At 41.1% G+C, this 16,113-nt stretch overlaps 1 protein-coding gene across 1 annotated transcript in view; it reads right to left on the bottom strand.

Moving 5' to 3' along the window:
• DENND1A (DENN/MADD domain containing 1A) overlaps positions 1-16,113 on the bottom strand; it is a gene marked incomplete at its 5' end in the record, with an annotated part of 93,160 nt that overhangs the window by 75,893 nt on the left and 1,154 nt on the right. The window contains 2 exons of the mRNA XM_010189925.1: positions 778-879; positions 9,081-9,126. Of these exons, the coding sequence (XP_010188227.1) occupies positions 778-879; positions 9,081-9,126 (148 nt within the window). The remainder of the gene's footprint in view (positions 1-777; positions 880-9,080; positions 9,127-16,113) is intronic.

The raw sequence follows: 16,113 nt of genomic DNA, 5'->3' as shown, positions 1-16,113 counted from the left end.
CTCTTCCCTCTCAGCTTCTTTAGTGAAGGGGATTACAGCAGCAAGGAGCAACCTGGATGTATTCTTGTCTCATTAAAGGGAAAGATCAAGTATTTATACAACATTTCTATCAAGGTGTTAAATAATAAATAAATATCCAATAAAAAGGTTGACTGAGAATGAAGATAAATTCCACACTTATATGCACTGAGCAGTGCTAGCAGTGAATATGGAGTAGTCCATTTGATATTATAATTAAGGATATAAAATTCTGATGTTCGTTAAAACTCACCTGGAAGAAGTCACAGGAGGGAAAAAAGAGTCCATCTGAAAACAAAAGTGATCTAAAAATACAGGATATTTGTTTTGCCTAATGGAATGGACAAAGATGGTTTCAAATAGTATTTGTTTTTCATGCTATGAAGAAAGAAGTTTGAATTTTTGTTTCCTGTTCAGCCGTACCATAACCTGTGCAGTTTTCATTTCTCTTTTCTTTTCCGCCCAGTAAGAGACTTGTTTAGATGAAACGTGATCGTGCCATTCCAAATCTGAAACCGAGTTGCTGCAGCATTTCTAGCTTGTGTGAGCACTACCGAATTTTCATTAGGAGGCTTTAAAATACAACTGCAAATGTTCAAACATTGCCTAACACTTCCAAACAGGAAAGAACTGAGGTAAAGCAGTTTACTCATAATAACAAGAGTAGCACAATGAGACACCTCAGTCACAAACTGCAAAGGTCAACGGGATTTACACTTTTAAGTAACAGAATAGTTGAATAAATAATTTCATCCTTACCACATCATTAGGAAGGCTCTGAAGGTCGTCAAAAGGGGTTTCCAGTGTGTTGGTGTCTACGTTAAGAATCACTACATCTTCCAGGGCCATGTTTCTTACTTTCTAAATATAATTCAAGAAAAGGGGAAGGAAAATATATGTAAGCAGAGTTAAATCTCAAGCATAAAGGACACAAGTGATGGCAGAACATCGCCGCATTACAAAACTTCAAGCATTTAAAAAACAACCAACATTCCTGTCTTTGTCATCATTTGTTTTATTTATTCACATTCTACAATGCTGAAAAATAAACTTTGTGGATAAATAACTAAAATGAAGAAAAGATAAGAGAAAAATAACTCCACCGTATCCTGGTCTCTTAACATTTAGTGAGTGTAAACTTTTATCCTGCTCCCATAAAACGAGACAGAAATGGCTCTGATCTAGTTTGTGTGTTTACGTCATCTGTAACTACACGGACACACAAAAGAAAACCATAACCTATTTCTCAAAAGAAGGATCTTTAGTACCCTTGACTTTAAGTGTCTAAAGGTATTGGTGATTCAAGCAAATTCAAACATTGTCAGACTTTATTTCCCTGCTTAAACAACAGTAAATGAATCACTGATATGAAACAGAGCAGCATCTAAATATTTAACAGTTCTTCCACTAACAGGAGAATTGAATCCTTTTTTTTTCCCCTGACTGACTTATCATACGTATTTATGCCCTCGTCAAGTAAAGGTTTGAAAATTCAAAATCACAAAAAGTGAAACTACAGAAAAGGGTAATTAAGGAAATATCCCAACAAAAGTTTAAGTACCTACACACCTATACGTAGGACCAAACACAAGTTACTGAGGAGGAAAACGAACAAAAACATACTCAATTTTTAATTAAGGTTTTGCAGGGTGAGGGGAATTGTTTCCTTTAAAAGCAAGGAACTGGAGCTCTAAAACAATGGCAAAGTTGAGCCTTGGGCATCTAAATAATTACCTTCAGTTTCCAAGGCTCAGTCCTCTGTCTATAAAGAAAACTGCTGTGTACTTAGGGGGGAGGAAAAAAAAAGCCAACAGCTATAAAAAAACACTTTGTAGACATTTAAGTTTAGGTCTTCCATGAGAAATCTCTCTAACTTAAATGGAAGAATATTACGTTTAATGCTTTCCATATAAAAAGCACAAGCACCGCATGACAAACCAGGTACTTTCCTCTGCGTTTCAGGAACCAAAGGTCACTCTGTTGGCTGCATCTGATAAACTCTAAAGCAATCCAGGAGTCTTGCTCCTTCTAGGAGTCCGGAAGCACCAGACAAACTGATTTGCTCCTTCCTGTTTCAGAAAATTAAAAATCTCACTTATACTCAGAGGAGGCTAAAAAGCTCTAACAAAAAGGTCTTGCAATGCACTTAACCAAAGCCAGAAGCTCGTCAAAACCAAGTGCTAGTAGGACAAGACAGAAGGAAGTGAAACCTCCTCTGCCGGAGAGCAACAAACGTGCCTGGACTTGGCAGTGGCTGCTTCTGTAGCTTTGGTGCTGAATTTGAACCTTTCCTTCAGCAAAATGTTGGGTTTTCTGTAGCAAAATTAGACTTGTGACAGGGGTATCTGCCAAGGAGTACAGTACAGGAGGATGCTGCTCACGGTGCAAGGACTGTGAAGGCTGACCAATGTAACCATCTCCTCATGTGGCCCAGAAATTACTGCATCCGAAAGGCAGGCGAATGTTAAAGTCTTCTGTGCTGTGCCTTTACAGCGTTGAAGAACACAACCTTACTTCAAAACTTCTCGATACTTGTATTAAAGACAGTGGATTTCCCCGGAGACAAACTCTCAAATTTAATAAAACACTTGAGACAAACTTGATTTATAGCATCTGTCTTGCAATGCATTTGAAAAAAATACAATTTTTCAATGGTCCAATTGTGGCTCATCCTAAAGAAACCAGACAGACCAGTTCATCCGAATCCTTATCTGCTTTTATCATCTTTCCTCTTGCTATTATCTTTGACAAAGGTAACAGCAGATAGAAGGGCTTCTGTTCAAAAATCACATGGCCCTTTTGCTAAACGCGGCACTTACCAGCCCAACTGACCTGGAAATAAAACTATTTACTCTCTTGTTGGAATTTTAATAAAAATTCCCAGCATCAAATGAACTTCTCACATTAAATCCCATTTGACTCTAGGAATCACAACTACATGTAGATCGTTTTCCCAGGTACAGTTTGTGTGTTGTCGTCATTTTGTCAAAGGACAAAGGGTCAGCCACCCAAGCACACACAGCTGCATTCCACAGAGCACAGCTTTCTGAGTATCTACACAAAATTCTACAAATCAAGGTAAACAGAAAGGACTATATTCAGTGTGTTCATATTTTGCTGAAAAGAATGTGGAGAAGCAAAGAACAAGAGGCAATACGAACACCACAGTTTCCTTATCTAATTTTACTGCAGACCAGGGATTTGCTGAGTCAAAAGACGCGATTCAGTGAAAACGGGCATCGCATATCACGACTGCAAACCTTTCTTAGCCATCCTTACAGAATTACTTGTAGCCATAATTAATCATCTAAAAACCATCAAACCCAACTTACATCTACACCTGCCTTTTATTTTAAATGTCTCTTTTTAAAAGAGTGGAGAGGTATGGAAAGCTGCTTTAACAAGCACCCTGAACCCATTGTTTATGGCCTCTATAAACATGGCTTAGTAAGAATTACTGACTTAATCAGAGAGAACTTATCTCCTGGTGAAAAGAGCACTTTAAATTTCAGAAATGGCACCTTGACTGTGAAAATCTCTTAACTTTTCAAACAAACTCCAGGGGGCCTTAAACACCAGGTCAGTAAATAAGCAGCAGTTAGTGCGTCTGTCCTGCTCACAAGCGGCCAAACACCAAGTAATGTAAATGTTTTATGTGAAAGTTTGCAAAAACACGGAGAAACTGTATGCTAAAAGAAGAATGAAGGGGTACTCCGCTGTCCCACTCAGCCCACATGCTAGAAGCTATATTCATCAGTAATACTAATACCAGTTTATACTAAATGTTATTTTTATATCCTGTCCACAGTTGGCAGTTTTTGCATTTCCTACCCTAAAAGAAAAGATCCTAAGTTAAAATTGTTCATCTGAAAGGAGTTTATTGCATAGCTCATTTAAAAAAAGAAGAAACAAATCGCAACCAACAACAAACCTCCAACAACACTCTCCTTTCCCCCCCTCAAAAAACACACGTTGGCATAAATTCATGGCTAAATTAGTGCCAAAACATAAACCCAGTTGATCATAAGGTCTCATAACCAGATACAAATGTGATCAACTTAGTAAAAAACGTAACGGAAAAAAGAAAATGTACCTTCCACTAATTCTTTTGGAAAGGTAAAATTCTTAATAAAACTTCTCAGTAGCTAGTTTGTAAACTGCATTTGAAATCATTATGAAAGTATGTTTCGCAACAAGCCTAAAACTCATTTGCTTAATGACTTGTCTCTACTTAGTTAATAGTTTCCCTTTATTTTCTTCAGAAGAACACCACAACACTGCAGACAACAGCACGTCAATCTGGCTGCCAGAAGCAGGAAAGGCAACGGATATAAAATTTTATTATTTCATGCCCCAACAGCAGCCACAAGGACTTAATGAAATCACCCCCAGATTTACAATCTGCAGCAGCGATTCAGCAGCCAGAGCTGGTTAAGCGGGATGTGCCCCCTGACCCCCCGCTTTGATGTGGGCTCCGCAGGTGGGCCCTGCCCTCCCGAGCATCTCCCTCTTCCGCCATCCCCACCCTTGATCTGCGGGGCCTGATCCCGCACAGGTGACTGCCCAGGCTCTGATCACACGCAGCTGTTCCCAGCCGAGTGACAAACATCACTGCTGCTGCTGCTGCTGCTCCACAGGAAAACACGGAGCTGCTGCACTCACCGGTAACTCTCATCAGTACCGCAGGGTCTGTCTGTCTCAAAACATCCCCACACACAGAATCTCTTCTTAAAACACAGTTATTATGTTCATTTTTCCAATAACTGGATAAAAAACAAATCCATTTGTCATATTTTTTAAATGCATTTTTATCAACGCTCCTCAAACAATGCACAGCAGTATTTCAGTATTTGTTAAATCTAGGTTTTTTCAGACCCAGATTTAAGTATTTCCATAACCCCCTCATTTAAACTGTAAAAAAGCTACACTTCTTCAGTTATAGCTAAAAAAGGCACTAAGTATAAGTGTATTGAAAAAGCTAAATATTACTCCTCACCCCAATATAAGAATTTAATTGACAATTAACACTGCCACTGGTCACTGAACTTTCAGGGCACCTTCTGCGGCACCGCCAGGACAAGCCCAAGCTGCTGTAACCTGGCTCTCAGGGTTCCTCAGCTCAGGCTCTGTGCACACTGTCACGCTGGGTCACACACGGAGCATCCTCATGCCTACCTGAGGAGGACCAGGTGAATAAGCCTAAAAACACTCCCACAATATGTGCATGGGGTTCAGAGCCTGCACACACAGCTCCTGCTCCTCTGCCTGCATAAGGAAGGGACTGTCAACATCATGTGAGTCAGACGCTGTGTCCTAGTGTATTAAAGACTTATTTCAGTGAAATTTCTGTTCCCAGGATGAGCATATTTACTCATACCAGGTTAAAATTTTAAAAAAACCATAATCTGCCCATCTAGGTTTTATGTTATGCACAGCTGTCCTTCCTCCTCAGAAAAAATGTTAGAAAACCATTCTAACAAATGCAGTGTGGTTTCACACACAAATTCCTCCCGGATAATCTTAAATTCAGAAGTCCCAGCAAAAGTCCTTTACTGACTTGAATACTAAAGTAAGAAGTGTAAGAAACACTTTTGTAATCATTAACTCTAAAGGTTGTTCCTGTGCCCCGAACAGAGGATGACACGGTGAACACTGTCGTTACTTGAGTGCCTGGAAGCACAGCAGTGTGGTGCCAGCAGCGCAGGAGCTGAAGCGTCCCCGGGTTAACCAGAGCCACATGCGCCCGAATGCCTGTCGGCAGCCTGCGAGGTCACGGGCATTCCTCCTCCATCAGCGCCGTCGCACTCACAACCTCTGCACACAAACGGCTGCTGAAACTATCGCTTCCTACGACAAAACGTAAAAGGCTACCGGCTAAGTCTGACACCGCTTACAACACAACGGCCGACTTAACAGAATCTGAACGCTGAAATAGCATAAGGCATGCAGGTAGAAAATAAAGCCAGATTAAAAAAGGGATGTGTTCATTTGATAGAGCTTTGTTTCCCATCCTGTTATTTATCGGTACTAAGTACTTATCTTCATCTAGTATGAATTCAATTAGTCCCATAAGCATGTTCCATTATTCATGTGATAGCTCCAGCCTTGCTTATCCAACAGCTTATAAACTTTTAGCCTTCTTTGAAGTCACTTTATGGATTGCTAAATGGAAATCTTATAAAGAATGACTAACTAGGTGATGATAGAAAAGCTGAAAAATAAGAGCACAAAACACAGCTCTGTATTTTCCACCAAGGCTTTCCCTCATAAATCAGCTGGAGCCCTCTGACCTATAACAGGAGATTATCTTATCTCACTGGAGAACATTTCAGTCACGGCAAATTAGATTTAACAGTCAATGGATATGCTTGATATTTTAATAATAAGAAAGATTTGTCATTTTCCATTAAAGCAACTGCTCCTTCTGCAGAGACCCTGTGTAACACGAGAACTGCAAACTAACTCGGAGATACACAACAGTTCGGAAAAAATCCTTCAAGGTGAGAGAGAGGTTGGATTTTGTTTAAAATCATTAACATTTCTGCTGGGTTTCTTCCAGCAGACCCATTCCAAGACAGAGATAGCAAAATCCCACAAAATAACACTAAAACTAGAGAATTACTTTTCCAAACTCACCCTCCCCTTCACACCACAGCTCTCTCTGTGCAAGTCTGCCGCCCTGCCTTAACTCCAAGAGAAGACTGGGTCATCAACCCCTTATCTGCTTACTGAAATCTCAGCATTTAAAGAAAAGTGAATACTGGATAATGACAGTAGTTTGTAGTTGTAGTTTATAAAGCTATTTTGATACGGAAAAAGTAATACAATCCATTTTTAAAAATACACAGAGCTGTTAGAACGTAAGAGAAAAATGCTGTTGCTATTAAGTTGTTATTCTAACAAATAAACCGTACCATTTTTACCTACATGCGAAGAAAAGGACACAGAGTAAGCTTTCAGCATCAAAACCAGGTGAAGATATCAACGAGGAATTCCCTGGCCCATCTCACAAACGTCGCCTTTCCTTTCCCCAAGAAAAATTACGCAGTATTTGCCAACAAACACAACAGCCCACGGTGTGGTTTTACTTTATTTTTCAATGGAAAAAGCACGGTTAGCTGGAAGATGCATTTCTACCTGGAAATATTCAATTTAACCTTAAGAGCAGAGGGAGGAGAAAAAAAACCGTTTATTTATTTCATTGATTTCATAAGGCACTTTGAGTAACTGCACTTTGCCAAAGTGTGTCTGTGCTCCAGAACCTCCGGCTATCCAACAGCTGCACTGGCTTTAGTACTACACAGATTTCTCCACAAGTTACTAAAATGGATGAAAATTGGCTTCTCCAAGACCAACTCTGCTGTTCTGGGTTTTTTGCAGATGGGTTGCATCTGGGGAAGGCCCCCAGAGCCCTGCGAGCTGAGAAACTCAAACAGAGCAAGAGGCGAGGGGTTTCTGCAGCAGGGCAGGAGCAAGGCATCATGCAAAGCAACTCCAAGGTCGAATCATTAATTTCTTTTCTATTCTCGTTGCCAGGATAACCACAGAGCTCTTTGTGAGAAAAGAATACTTGTGAAAGCTGACAAGGATCTGTATTGAGATACTACCCCATCCTCTCCCAGGTCTCTTCCTTCTTTTTCAAATAGATGGACACCATAAGAAGCACACCAATGATTACCTGGTACAGATCAGGGCAGAAAACTTCTTGATCACTACAAAAAATACACGCTAGATTATTTCTTCCTGGATATGACTCCCGTCCTGTCTATACAGTGTTCAAGGATAATTATCAGAAACTCCTCTAACATAAGCATATGACGTGCAAATAAACGTACACGTTGACTTTTAAAAGAATTGCTTACTCACTAACACATTGTACTGCAATTCCGTACTTTATCTAGCAACATAAAGGGCACCAAAACATCATCCATACCCAGGATGGGAAGAAAAAGTCCTGCATATTCCATCCAGCTCCAAATGCAAAATGTGACAGCTAAAACCACGTCACATTAACGCTGGAAAAGGGGGAAGTTACACAGCATACCAGTCCAAGTTTTACCACACGAAGACATAGAGGATCATTACGACATACATGGGCCCTAGTAAAAGAATATGTTTGTTTGGTCAATATCTCCAGAGAAGTTGCGTATTGTTATGGACAATATAAGAATAAACATTCTAGTAATACACATTACTTCATGTGATGTAAAACTCCGCTTTGTAAACCGTTAAGTATCCTAAACACCGATTTCCAAACACAGGCAGCTAAACCCAGGGCCCCGAGGCAATAAACAAGTGCAAGGGCACAGGCAGCTCCTCCCAGCCCCATCAGAAGCCCCCAGGAGGGCAGGAGCTCCCCTTCCCCCTGAGCACACGGAGCTCAGAGTGCCCAGGGAAAAGGGCACCATTAGCAGAGAAAAGGAGTTTGATGGGGATCTCAATGAATCGCTCAAGGTGTCCTCCAGACACTTTTGAGGAAAGTCCTCGGCTGTTTCACCCGCACAGGAAGCAAAAGCAAATGTGCTATTTCCACTTTTAGAGTTTTGAAAAAGTCACATGAATTACTCGGAATTGTTTATATGTGAAGCTTTCTGTGAGGGCTGGTTTGCTGCCAGCTTTGTGTTAACATTAACAGCAAGTTCCTTCTTTTCAGATCTTTTGAACATTAAAAAAAATTACAATCTGTCTGTAAAAGCCTAAAAGAGAACTGTAACTGTCAACATTTTGGTTTAATATCGACTTTGCCTTTGCGAATACAGAGTCAAACCAAGGCAGCAAACTGATTAAATGGAGCAACAGGATGGTGGGGGGAACACACCGTGAGCTCGTCACCGACTGCTGAACTGCAACAGACACAAAGCATGCCCAGGGTGCACCGGCTCAAATGAGACTCTCTTCATATTCAACGTTATTGTGTGCGGTTAACTTCAATTCTCTCAGCACTCCCAAATTAACAGGATTATTTCATTTTTCAGCATATGAATGAATGTATAATTGCTTGCAGAATTTGGCTCTAAATCATAAAACTATATATAGTTTCAGAAATGGTGAAGACGACTTACCTCCATCAAACTTAAATGAATTCCAATGAGGTAGGGCATTGGAGCACTGCAAAGAGGAAAAAAACCTCGATTTACATTCTCGTAACACTGGATTAACACTTATGACTTTTAAAATTAGCTACAGGAAAACACTGGGATACTGGATTGGATTTTGCTTTTAAAAATTATGTGTGTATATATATTTTTTTAATATATATGCATACATAAACAAGTCACATGTGAACAACATTATTTCATATCTGAAAGGCTTCTTTTACTATGCAATATCCCTTCACTACTATAAGACTTTAATTTTTCCTGACATCAGAATTTCTAAGCGCCTAAGTTAAGACAGGTACACAAGTACAGCTATTGAACGTATCTATAATACTGAAATCTTGTTTTATAAAACAAACGAAATGTGTTATTACAGTTTAAAAAAAAATACCCGCACTTTATCTGAGTAATCTTTAGAAAAACTGATTGTGTTGTAGTGTTAAGTGGTTAATCCAATATATACTTAGGCCAGTACTACAAGCTTTAAATCCTGTGAACGTGTGTCCAGCCATTTCAAATAATTTAAGTATAAATCTTGACATATTTATATAGAAGAGAAACACAAAAACTACTTTTGAAAACTGTGATTAACTCGGAGTTCCTGGGATAATGCTGATACCACCACTCCCTTCAGAACACAAAACGTAGCCCCCCCAGGAGGCTCCGAGGCCAAATCTGCAGCCTCAGCCACGGGTGAGATTCTCTGTTGTCAAACACCACGCTAACATTGAACAGAAAGATTGATCTTTTCTGTCTTCTCTTCCACGATGTTAGCAAACACCACCACGGACCGCGGAACACAGGAAGAACTGAAGGGAAGCCGCATCTTGGGGTATGCAGGATTTCTAATATTCAGCTCATTGCAGCCCTCCCACTCAGGCGCTCAGGGAACGCTCATATTTGCGCTGCTTATTAGAACACATCCAAAGGATGCCAAAGCTGCTAATTGCAAATATGGCATATCCTGCCTGCAAAGGAAAAGCACACAGACAGACACAACTTTTAAAATAGAGCCTCATTTCATTTTGGATACAGAAGCTCCAAGAACTCATTTTCAGTTTCAGATGAAAAAATGAGAGAAATGTCACTGAACTGCCTTGGATTAAAATATCTTCCATATTGCTTTGATAAACTGGTGCCTACTGCTCAGAAAGAGAAGTACAGCGCTGAAAAAACTACTGCAAGACAGCAGACCAGCAAAATCCACTCTGCTTCTCATTTTCATGAGAAAAGGAGTTTAGTTATATACATATATATGCATATATTTTTCTGATATGCATATTAATATTTGTCACATTTATGAATATACCACCTAAAACTGCCACTCTGTTGGATGCTGCACCAAGAGATGGAAACAGCCTCTGCACTAGACATTCGACATGAAAGCACTTCTCTCCTTTCTGAAGACACTGAAGATGGGTAACTTCACAGAAACCTTACGAGTTCATCTGCAGAACTCTGAAGCACAGCACATCACGTCCCGTTACGTTTCCTAAACTGCCAAGGCTGCGGGAATGCCCCTCTGCCCAAGTGTCACCCAACACAGACAGCCCAGGGGAACTGTTAAATCAGAAACTGGGACAAATCCTGCAGCTTCTGCTTCCCTGGGAATGCCACAGATGAGACCCAGACCACACATCCCACTTCTTGGACAGGAATTTTTACCATCCAACACGATGCACACATTACGTATGGACTACTGCTCAACTGAGGAGTATTTTTATTTGTCAGTTTGCATGTTTTATTTGCAACAAATGCTATCTCTTTATTTCCAATGGCCACATTCCAGGAGCAAGAAAATACCCAGTAATTTTATATTCAAAGTATAAACCATGGGTTTAGCTGCCAGCTGCACAAATGCTCAACTTCCCCGTGTGCCTGGCTGTGCTGCTCGAGACTCCACCAGTGTGAACTGAAATGAATGTGTTTCTAATTAAGCAGTTTCATGAACACGACAGTTTCAATCTCAAAAATACCAAGTCTGGACCTCGGCAGGAAGTCTTACCACTGCAAATGTCTCATCCAGTGGAACCTCGGCTACTGCAATGAAAGGAAGCAGGGAGTGCAGTGCTCCCGAAACCCAGGCATTTATTAACGTGCCCCAAAGTAGGGTCTGCCACCAAGCACAGGAAAACCAAACTCGTAAAAGTTCATTAACTGTATCGTGTCCATCTTTCAATCCTCCAGTTTATCGACAAAAGAGCAAGAAGAATGCCTAAACTCTTAAGACCAGGCAACTCCAGCCAAATTTTAAGGAATTACAGGAAAGATAGCCCTTAAGATACACAGATCAGTGTTAGGGTGCAATGAATCATCTTTTCAATGTCCTAGTGAAAGGCAGCACGTGTAAAGGCAGTATAGCAAATAAAACTTCCACAGACTTATAGCAGTGTTTTGAAAGCCAACGTTTCTTTAAACTCGTATTACTAAACAAGGAAGGACTCCAGGCAGGTCCTTCCCAGGCCACACAGGGCACACACTTGGACAGGCCAGGACAGCAGGAGTAGCCGTTAGATCCTACAGCAGTGCCACAGCATCCTCACTGATGGGAAAAACAGCTCAGGTTTTGCTGATCGATTTGAAAAAGGAAACTCTGCAGCAGTAATGTGCTAGTTTTGCAAGTATTCTGGTTACTTTTAGGAACAGTTGCAGAGATTTCTGCTAGGGACTGACTGAGGCAGAGCACAGAAGAAGACATTGGGTATTTCTATGGAAACCTTTAACATACGGGTGAAAAACTGGATCCCGGGGCACTGGGTGCAGTTCAGGGCTCCTGAACATGAATAGCATGCTTGAAGCAGAAGAGAAGATGGGGAAAGTAGAAGGTAAATGAAGTAGGTTGACGGAATCATACAAAAATTATTCCTGTAAGAACTTTTTCAACACTATCAGCAACCGCTTGGCTTCCAGAAGTCTGAGGGAAAACACTAAATGCTCAGAGCTTGGGCAAAGGCGCCTGGAGCTATGCAGATGAGTGAGAAAGGCCATGTTTCAGATGTGAAGCAGAAGAAACACACACCATGTAGACATGGATTAGATGCGAAAATGAATAAAGAATTTCCCAAGCTATGGGAATATATGAAAAGAAATTAACTCGGTTTTATCCACAAAAGCCATTGCTTGTAATGACTGAAAGGCACCGAAGAGGAATGACAAATGGGAGGCATCTACAGACATCACCCAGAGAACCAAGGGAAACCAATGCAGGTTTTAGTTTGCATGAAAGGTGACAGGCTTGGAAAAAAGCAGAGCTGTGATGCATCCGTGGAGCACTTGATTTTGAAGGTGCAGTTGTGTGGAATTTGCTTATTCAAAGCAATTGTTTTTATTCTTCAGTGACACATGAACAGCAAAGCAAACACAATGATAGGTCAAGGATAATTCACCATGATAGCTCCTTATGCTCTCAAAAGTTTAACTGAGCAAACATCATGAATAAGCTCAATAAAATACAATTCTGGTAAAGAGCATAACTAGTTCCAATCATCTACCAGAGAGATTATACTCTTCTGTCACCACTCATCAATCTGACTGAAAAGGAAACAGACCTAGAAGTCGATGTTGAAGGTTCACAGCTTCATACATAGCTTTTATCACCATGTTTCCTCTACCACGTGCTCATTACATGCCATTGCCTAAGCACACAGCTGCCGCGCCGTACAGGGGAACGTTGCACGCCTCCTCTTGCCCATTCAGAGCACACTGTAACAGCTCTCCTAACCGCCATCCAGGTCCCCAGACATGAAACACTCAAGCAGCTTTCAATATTTTATCAGGTTAGATGTGTATTTCCAAGACTTTCAAGTGAACTTCAGACAGACACATGGCCTGCGTAAACAGGAGAAACGCTCCGCACAACCTTTAATCCTTCGGGGACCCTGCCCTTCACACGGCTCTGCCCCCTGCTCGACGCTCCATCGGTCCTGGGGCTTCTCACAACCACAACTGCTCATTACCCTATGTTGCCTGATGGCAGCCAACATCCATTGAGTCTAAAATTAAGAAGTTTCAATTTCTACTACGCATATTTACTGCTTAAACAAAATTCCTGCCTAAGTCTTTCGAAACAAAGAGAGAGGTTATTACTCCTCTTGTGCTAGGCCGGTTCCCAATGCAATCAGCGTTATTTATAATCAAGTAAGTTATACAGCTAAATATCAATTCATTAAAGTAGCAACGCATAATCATGAATATGGATGTTGTGGACTTAATGGCTATACAGTGCCCATTTATTACAGTTGCATTTTTACAACTTCTTTAATCCGTTTCCTTAGGCTAGAGACCTCTTAATTATGCTCCCAAGAGGTGGGCAACTAATAATTAGAAGAGAAGCAGGTGAAACAGAGGGACATTTCCTCTTAAGTGAAAAAACCCACCCTTAAAAATACTGCAATTCATCAGATAAAGTAATGTAAAACCCAAGGATCTCAAAAACATTCATAGTTTACAGCTACACAGGGATTCGCACCATTTTGCTTCATTGCTCCAGGAAGATTGACGAGATCACTGCGTCTTGCTATTCAAACACTGACTTAACGTCTTTCACACCAGCAGCACTTTACTCTCTTCAGATTACTCATTGCAATGCAACAGAATTCAATCTGAAATTTATTGGAGTAACTGATGCGGATTAGAAACCTGACTGCATAAATTGGAATGATACTGAAAACACACAGCTACGAATCCAGAGCAATCGCAAGGGCTGTCAGTGAGCACAGAGGTACCAGGCTGAACCAAAACACCGACCAAGAGGCTCATGCTAAGGAATCCTTGTTTTGGGAGCAGCAGGAAACCCCATTACCCCCTGCACCTACTTAAAGGCACAGACTGAACCCTTCGCAGATTTAGAGCACAGGAGAAAGAGAGGTAAAAACCTCCCGAAGCAAGGGGAAGCTGCACCAACAGAAATATTTGCTGAGCAGCTGTGAAGGTGGCTCTCACAATGCATTAACATTGACTGCTAAGCAGTCTGTCAGTTTAATCGTCCTAGAAAATACACTGTTGCTCTTGGTAAAGGCCCACAGAACAAGGCAGTGACGATGCTCAACTTGGTGCTACCAGGGCAGAGCCAGGCTTTTCTTGCAGGCTCATTTTAAATACAGGCACCGAGAGCAGGAAGAAAGAAAATGGACACAGTGGGAGTGTTCTTATGCCACATGAAAAACAAACTGGAAGTAGTGAGGAAAATTAACAGACTGCTTCTTTCACATCCATAAGCGTTTAAATGCCCAACGACAAAATAGATGGACAAGATCTGGCCAAATTTAAGTAGTTGTGTGTGCCTGGTTACTGATGCTTGGTGGCAGTATCTCATTAACCAATGCTTTTGGCACCTGCTGGCATGTACTTGCTTTTTTAACTAAAAAACCAGCAGTGCTTCCTATATTTCCTCTGTTGTTCTGTATTCAAAGGAACAAGCAATTGTGCACTAAGGGGAGAAATTTAATGATAGGATTCCCACCAATTTCTAGTCTCCACCACCCAAAATCTTTCCCTGGGCTGAAAATATATCAAAGAATGGTATCTAATTAAAAAATAAAAATAAAGGACAGCACTCCTCCTGCTTGCTTCTCCTCTCTCCCCTGCCCCCAGTTAATCTAAACGATGGGGATCAGATGGCTGAAGCCATTTCAGACACACATACGTGGTACTGTAACACCTCTGGCTCAGCATCCCTGGTTAGAAGAACAAGTGTACAGAGAACAAACATCTGGAAGATACAGACTTCTGGCATTTTCAGTTCTGTGGTTAGGTACACGAACAAGGAATACAAGTGAACATAAATACTAAGTTCAAAGAAAAATGCTTTCAAGACAGAAATGGGAAAAAAATTACCCCCCTTCTATACAAGTTCTAAAAAAACCCAAAAACTAGCAGAGAGCAAACAGAAAAAAGTGAGAAACCACAGCATTTTGAAAGTACTTAGTGTAAAATGTCAATAAAGGACAAAATCCTACTCTATCTTTCTGTAGCTCTGGAAAGATCCAATAGCTGTTGTGACTCCTTCCCTCCCCAGGAAACACAACAAATTTCAAACTTCCCCACCACGGAGCTGTCAGTGCATCACCAGTTGGAAGTTCCCTTTGGAGGAAAAGTTTCCACCGCAACTCCAACGATTAAAAGCAAATAATCACAGGTGGAACATACCCTTTCATTTTAAATAATCTCAGGTCATTTCCCTTAAGGGGCAGACATCTATAAGCAATAATACTGCCTTACAGCAGACAGCACCGAGCTGATTTCTCAGCCCTCCAAGGCAAACATGACCTCACCAAGTTCACATAGTTACAAAATAGACAGACTCTACTTTGAGAAATGTATTTATAGCACATAAATTGTTGCTAAATTTACTTATTCAAACAGTGTGTGTAGCTATCTCTCCAATTCAAGATCATATCTGGCTGTGGTAATGAGTTGTATTTGTAAGCATATCTGCCTCATAACTATCCATTTTTAATCACACCTTTCACATGCTGCCTGGCTCACCGGGACAGGATGTTACCCCATGACAGAATTAATTCAGCAGAGCTCAGTGACGCGTGTTTGTACTGCCTTGGGTACACTGCCCAAGTGTTTGCTTTTTGCACACTTCTGCTCCCAGCCCTGGACCTGCACTCAGGCCCTTTAACACGACTTTGTCAGGACATCGATGAACGCCCAATCTCCAAACCCCGTAAAAGCCTCTTGTGGTCCAGTCGTTGTCCTGAGAACTCCTGGCACCAGGGACCTGAGGAGAAAGCTGGGGGAGAAGCCTCCTCGTGTTAATTACACACACGGAGCTCATTCTGCAGAGAAAGGGCACCTGCTGGCACCGCAAATGACTGGGGTCTGCCCTTCCTCTGCAGTCAGTACAGTGAAGGTTCATGTCTCCAGGAGATAACAGTTTTCAGATTCAGTTCCGTGTATCCTTGACATACATGCACACTTAGCATTTAAATCATCTGCAGAGGAACAAGTTTCCTTTAAATCTACATCTTTCAGTTCCTAGCACTTCACT

The sequence above is a fragment of the Mesitornis unicolor genome, unplaced genomic scaffold (assembly GCF_000695765.1).
Source record: "Mesitornis unicolor isolate BGI_N332 unplaced genomic scaffold, ASM69576v1 scaffold5588, whole genome shotgun sequence".
In the NCBI taxonomy this organism is placed as follows: Eukaryota; Metazoa; Chordata; class Aves; order Mesitornithiformes; family Mesitornithidae; genus Mesitornis; species Mesitornis unicolor.
The sequence above is the reverse complement of the archived record's forward strand: the minus strand, read 5'-3'. Positions and strand labels throughout refer to the sequence as shown.